The sequence below is a fragment of the Chelonoidis abingdonii genome, chromosome 13 (assembly GCF_003597395.2).
Source record: "Chelonoidis abingdonii isolate Lonesome George chromosome 13, CheloAbing_2.0, whole genome shotgun sequence".
Lineage (NCBI taxonomy): Eukaryota > Metazoa > Chordata > Testudines > Testudinidae > Chelonoidis > Chelonoidis abingdonii.
Genome location: NC_133781.1, coordinates 10,369,314 through 10,375,677, shown reverse-complemented (window position 1 = coordinate 10,375,677; position 6,364 = coordinate 10,369,314). Strand labels below are relative to the sequence as shown.

General features: G+C 49.0%; 1 protein-coding gene across 1 annotated transcript in view; it reads right to left on the bottom strand.

Annotated features, from left to right (window-relative positions):
* The window catches only part of CFAP52 (cilia and flagella associated protein 52), a 30,917-nt gene extending 30,705 nt beyond the window's left edge, over positions 1–212 (bottom strand). Inside the window, exon 1 of the mRNA XM_032777058.1 lies at positions 115–212. Coding sequence (XP_032632949.1) covers positions 115–187 — 73 coding nt within the window. The 5' untranslated portion in view covers positions 188–212. The remainder of the gene's footprint in view (positions 1–114) is intronic.
* Between the last annotated feature and the right edge of the window lie 6,152 nt (positions 213–6,364).

The window sequence follows — 6,364 nt, the reverse complement described above, 5'->3', positions numbered from 1 at the left end:
CAGGACCCCAGCCCAGCCCCCAATACACCCTCCACACTAGATCCCCTCAAGCCCCCAACCCCCACGGAGACGCCCTGGCACCAGGGTCACCCCACAGCGGCCGCGGCGCGGTACCGTTGAAGCCAATGACCGCCTGCAGCTCCAGCTCGCCCAGCGCGTCTCTCTTGGGTCCCGGGTCACCCGCCATGGCGCGTCCGCCCGCTCCCCTCTGGCGGCGGCTGTGTACACCCGTCGCTATGGAAACCGCGCCTGCGCACCAACCTCCCCCGCGGCGAAGGCTGCACATGCGCAGAGCCACAGTCTGGGCCCAGAGGAGAGGAGCAGGGAGGGGATGCAGGAGGGCAAAGGTCGTGACCCGAAAGCACCGTGTGCGGCTCAGGGCAGAGGTCATGACCCTACAGTGAACCTAATCCCCCATGGACACAACCTGGGCATCCAGGGTGCAGTCCCCAGAGACCAGCAGGCTCCCAGGGCTGCAACCCTGCCTGGAGGGTCCAGGCTTCCCCTCCTGCATCCAGGGTGACCCAGCATCCCCCGGAGGGTGTGCCCTCCTGGAGGAACCTGGCGTCCCCCAACCCCGCTCCAGGGTGCATCCCACCTGGAGGGACCAGGCTTTCCCTCCTGCACCCCGGGGTGACACAGCATCCCCCTGAGGATGTGCCCTCCTGGAGGGACCTGGCGTCCCCCAACCCCTCTCCAGGGTGCACCCCACCTGGAGGGACAAGGCTTCCTCTCCCGCACCCCAGGGTGACCCAGCACCCCCCTGAGGATGTGCCCTCCTGGAGGGACCTGGCGTCCCCCAACCCCTCTCCAGGGTGCACCCCACCTGGAGGGACCAGGCTTCCTCTCCCGCACCCCAGGGTGACCCAGCACCCCCCTGAGGATGTGCCCTCCTGGAGGGACCTGGCGTCCCCCAAACTTCCTCGAGGGTGCACCCCACCTGGAGGGACAAGGCTTCCTCTCCCGCACCCCAGGGTGACCCAGCACCCCCCCAAGGGTGTGCCCTCCTGCAGGGACCTGACGTCCCCCAACCCCTCTCCAGGGTGCACCCCACCTGGAGGGACCAGGCTTCCCCTCCTGCACCCCGGGGTGATCCAGCATCCCCCCGAGTTGTGCCCTCCTGGAGGGACCTGGTGTCCCCCAACCTCCCTCCAGGGTGCACCCCACCTGGAGGGACAAGTCTTCCTCTCCCGCACCCCAGGGTGACCCAGCATCCCCCGGAGGGTGTGCCTTCCTGGAGGAACTTGGTGTCCCCCAACCCCCCTCCAGGGTGCACCCCACCGGGAGGGACCAGGCTTCCCCTCCCGCACCCCAGGGTGACCCAGCATCCCCCCGAGGGTGTGCCCTCCTGGAGGGACCTGGCGTCCCCCAACCCCCCTCCAGGGTGCACCCCACCTGGAGGGACATGGCTTCCCCTCCCGCACCTCAGGGTGACCCAGCATCGCCCCGAGGGTGTGCCCTCCTGGAGGAACCTGGCGTCCCCCAACTCCGCTCCAGGGTGCATCCCACCTGGAGGGACCAGGCTTCCCCTCCTGCACCCCAGGGTGACACAGCATCCCCCTGAGGATGTGCCCTCCTGGAGGGACCTGGCGTCCCCCAACCCTGCTCCAGGGTGCACCCCACCTGGAAGGACCAGGCACCCTTCCCGCACCCCAGGGTGACCCAGCATCCCCCCGAGGATGTGCCCTCCTGGAGGGACCTGGTGTTCCCCAACCCTGCTCCAGGGTGCACCCCATGTGGACAGACCGGGCATCCCCACGCCAGGGTGTGCCCTGCCTGCAGGGGTCCTGGCACCCCACCCCCACCCTCTGGGATGCACCCTGCCTGGAGGTGACCCACACCAGGGTGCATCCTGTGTGCCAAATATGCTGGAGGATGCCAGTGGTTGATTCCAATGGAACCAGGTCAGGATCAGTCAAAATAGCTAGTTGGCCTAAACTCTACAGCACTGGTGAGCTAAATAATCAAATACCTGATTAGGCCTCATAGCAGAGGGCAGTAGGGGACACAGACCAGTCAGAATGTTGCAAGTTAGCTCTAGTGCCAGAAGGCATTGAGGAAAAGCACTCCTGGTTCCCTGTTGCCTGCTGCTAGTGTTGCTGTGACAGGAGCCAGCTTGAGGCTCTGCTGCTCTCTTTCTCCGGTTTTGGAGATACATGGCAATCAAGCTCTAAATGGAGAAATGTGCACATGCTGCTTATTTTTCTGTATTTTTAGATTTCTTCTGAAAGAGTAATACTAGGATCAAATATTTATATAGCTGCTGCTAACCAATTCACCCATAGTGTCATTCAGGAGTTCTAAAAATTGCCAGCAGCTTTGCTGATCTGTGTGGTTTAGAGTCAAGAGTATGTTTCCCTGGCGCTTTTTTTTTCTCATTGTCAAGCAAAACTAATGTTTGTAAATGAAAATGACTGATGGGAAACCTGATGGGAGACAGGCTGGTCCGGTATGGGGCCTTGGAAAGAGGGAAATACTGGGAAAATCTTAGCAGAACTCAAATGTGAAAAAGAGTTTCTCAGCCAGAGGCAAGGCATGAACTAATGCCACTGATCTTTATGCCTCACTTTTATAACTGTCAGATCTCATGTGATGACAAAATAGGAAGCTTGTAGGGAAAGGTGAGCCATAAGAACAGCCATACTGGGTCAGACAAAAGGTCCATCCAGCCCAGTATCCTGTCTACCTACAGTGACCAATGCAGGTATCCCAGAGGAAGTGAACCTAACAGGTAATGATCAAGTGATCTCTCTCCTGCCATCCATCTCCACCCTCTGGAAAACAGAGGCTAGGGACACCATTTCTTACCCATCCTGGCTAATAGCCATTAGTGGACTTAACCTCCATGGATTTATCTAGTTCTCTTTTAAACCCTATTATAGTCCTAGTCTTCACAGGCAAGGAGTTCCACGGGTTGACTGTGCGCTGTGTGAAGAAGAACTTACTTTTATTTGTTTTAAACCTGCTGCCCATTAATTTCATTTGGTGGCCCCTAGCTCTTTTATTATGGGAACAAGTAAATAACTTTTCCTTATTCACTTTCTCCACACCACTCATGATTGTATATACCTCTATCATATGCCCCCTTAGTCTCTTCTTTTCCAAGCTGAAGAGTCCTAGCCTCTTTAATCTCCCCTCATATGGGACCCATTCCAAACCCCTAATCATTTTAGTTGCCCTTCTCTGAACCTTTTCTAGTGCAAGTATATCTTTTTTGAGATGAGGACACCACATCTGTATGCACTATTCAAGAAGTGGGCATACCATGGATTTATTTAAGGGCAGTAAGATATTCTCCGTCTTATTCTCTATCCCTTTTTGAATGATTCCTAACATCCTGTTTGCTTTTTTGACTGCCGCTGTACACTGCATGGACATCTTCGGAGAACTATCCATGATGACTCCAAGATCTCTTTCCTGATTAGTCGTAGCTAAATTAGCCCCCATCATATTGTATGTATAGTTGGAGTTATTTTTTCCAATGTGCATTACTTTACATTTATCCACATTAAATTTCATTTGCCATTTTGTTGCCCAATCACCTAGTTTTGTGAGATCTCTTTGAAGCTCTCTTCACAGTCTGCTTTGGTCTTAACTATCTTGAGCAGTTTAGTATCATCTGCAAACTTTGCCATCTCACTGTTTACCCCTTTCTCCAGATCATTTATGAATAAGTTGAATAGGATTGGTCCTAAGACTGACCCTTGGGGAACACCACTAGTTACCCCATCCATTCTGAAAATTTACCATTAATTCCTACCCTTTGTTCCCTGTCTTTTAATCAGTTCTCAATCCGTGAAAGGATCTTCCCTCTTATCCCATGACAACTTAATTTATGTATGAGCCTTTGGTGAGGGACCTTGTCAAAGGCTTTATGGAAATCTAAGTACACTATGTCCACTGGATCCCCCTTTTCCACATTTGTTGACCCCTTCAAAGAACTCTAATAGATTAGTAAGACATGATTTCCCTTTACAGAACAATTTATGTTCTTCTATATGTCTGACAATTTTATTCTTTACTGTTGTTTCAACTAATTTGCCCAGTACTGACGTTAGACTTACTAGTCTGTAATTGCCGGGATCACCTCTAGAGCCCTTTTTAAATATTGGTGTTACATTAGCTATCTTCCAGTCTTTGAAATATGTGATGGCATCTGCAAAAGGACCTGCTCAGAACACCTACACCCATTGCTTCGTCTGAAACACTGAAACCCTGAGTCTATTTTGTCCCTCCAGTTTAAAATCTGTCACGTTCAGTGGAGTTATACTAGCATAAAATTGGTGAGAAGGAGTGGAGATTCAAGCCCCATCATATCTTTTATCTTACAAGATGCATTCCAAAGAATAGAGGTAATTGCTAATTATTCACATGGCTGCACAGCTGACTAGTGTGTGAGTTTGATATTGTTCCCTCTTCTTGTCTCATAGCATTTCTGCGACTGCTTCCCTTGGAGGTGTTGATTACTTCTGCTCTGAATAGCTGGAGAAAATGAACACAAGAAAAATCAGACTGTAAATGGAAAAATGTATTTGGGCTTTGAATATGTTTTCCTTCTACAAGATAAATGGTTTACATGTAGGTTCCAAAACCCATTAAGTGTATTTATCCTACCTGTCAGCATGTATATGTTAATATTTCATCTTTCCTAATGATGGATCTACTATTATCCTGATGTTGGTAACTATGAGATGTTAGATTAGACTGTTAGATGTGTTAACTATTTAGATTCTTGCAACTACCATGCTAAGCCTGAATACATATTTTCATGTGAATATAAACATCACAATGAGGGGGGTTTACAATAAGATATGATGCTGGTCAGCCTTTGATGGCAATAAATGACAGAACTGTGGATTTGCATATTTTTAGATGAATTTAGTGCTGTGATTGACAGTCCTGGGAATTGAAACCCTCTCTTTATTCACATAACAGGTGCAGTGGCAGGGTGCTTTCTTGGACTGGTCCAAGAAATGACATGTTGCAACTCTGATCCTGAAACCATACCTCCTGGAGTGAGAAGGTAATCCTGTTCCTATGACAAACCTTGTACTGAAGTGTCGTGATATTATGGAAAATGTTGAGTGGTCTGAAGCCTATAGAGATGGTAGGCAAAAATATTCCCTCTAGGGAACCTCCTGATCCCCACAGCTCTCTGACCTTTTCATACCAAAGGCCCACTGTGATCTGCTATTGTCCTGCATTATCTGTCCATTCAAGAAGCAGATCACCTGCCTGCATTCATGTGTAGTGCAAATGCACAACTATGAAGTTATACATATTCAGGCTGAAGTGGAGCCTAGTGGGTATTTGAGGACACCTGCAATTGATCCTGATGGGTTTCATTTTAAGAGATGATACAGAAAATTAATGGGCACAGCTCTGATGGTAACTATCTGGCGACTTCCATTGCTAACAATGGTAGCTGTACATGAAAGCTGCTTGTATTGTGTTATATGAGGACTAACAGGTGTCACTTCTAATAGTGACTGTTGATCCTCAAAGATGATATAGGTTCCACTCATGATTATAAGAACCATTTTGGGCTTGGAAGCAGGATGGAGATCTTGTAAATGACAGGTCAATCTTCCCAGCAAGATTCATAGCCCAGTGCTGGGTATCATGAGGTCTGTGGTATTTCTACTTCAAAGTGAAGCCAAGAACATAGAGAGGTAAGAAAACTGGTAGAATCCAGCCTGCTCCTGTCATAGTATAATTCCTCAATCTGAACCTTAGAGTTCAAATGTGAGGTACTAGCATAAAACCTCCAAGCTTATTTACCAGCTTAGATCTGATAGCGCTGCCACCAGCCAAAAATTCCAGTGTTTGGCTCACTCTGGTCTCCCCAAAACCTTTTTTGGGGTACCTCAAGACTCAGATGCCCTGAGTCTCACCACAAAGGGAAATAACCCCCCTCCCCTTGTCTTCTCTTTACTTCTTCCCAGGCTTCCCCTCCCTGGATGGCCCGGGACGATCACCCTATCTCAATTCATTGAAATGCAAACCAGCAAGATCAGGTTCTTTCACCCTCACTCAGAGTCGCTGCAAATGCAAGCTTTGTAACTCTAACACAAAGAGATTTTCTCTTCCCCCCTGTCTTCTTCCTCCCACCAATTCCTTGGTGAGCTGCAGACTCAATTCCCTTGAGCCCAACTAGGAAAAAATCCAACAGGTCTTAAAAAGAAAGCTTTATATAAAAAGAAAGAAAAAGACATAAAAATGATCTGCTGTATCAAAGCTGACCAATATACATGTTAATGGCTTAAAAGAAAAATGAATAAACAGCCTTATCCAAAAGAAAGACAATTTAAAACATTCCAGCAAAATACACACATGTAAATACAAAAAAAACCAATATAAGCCT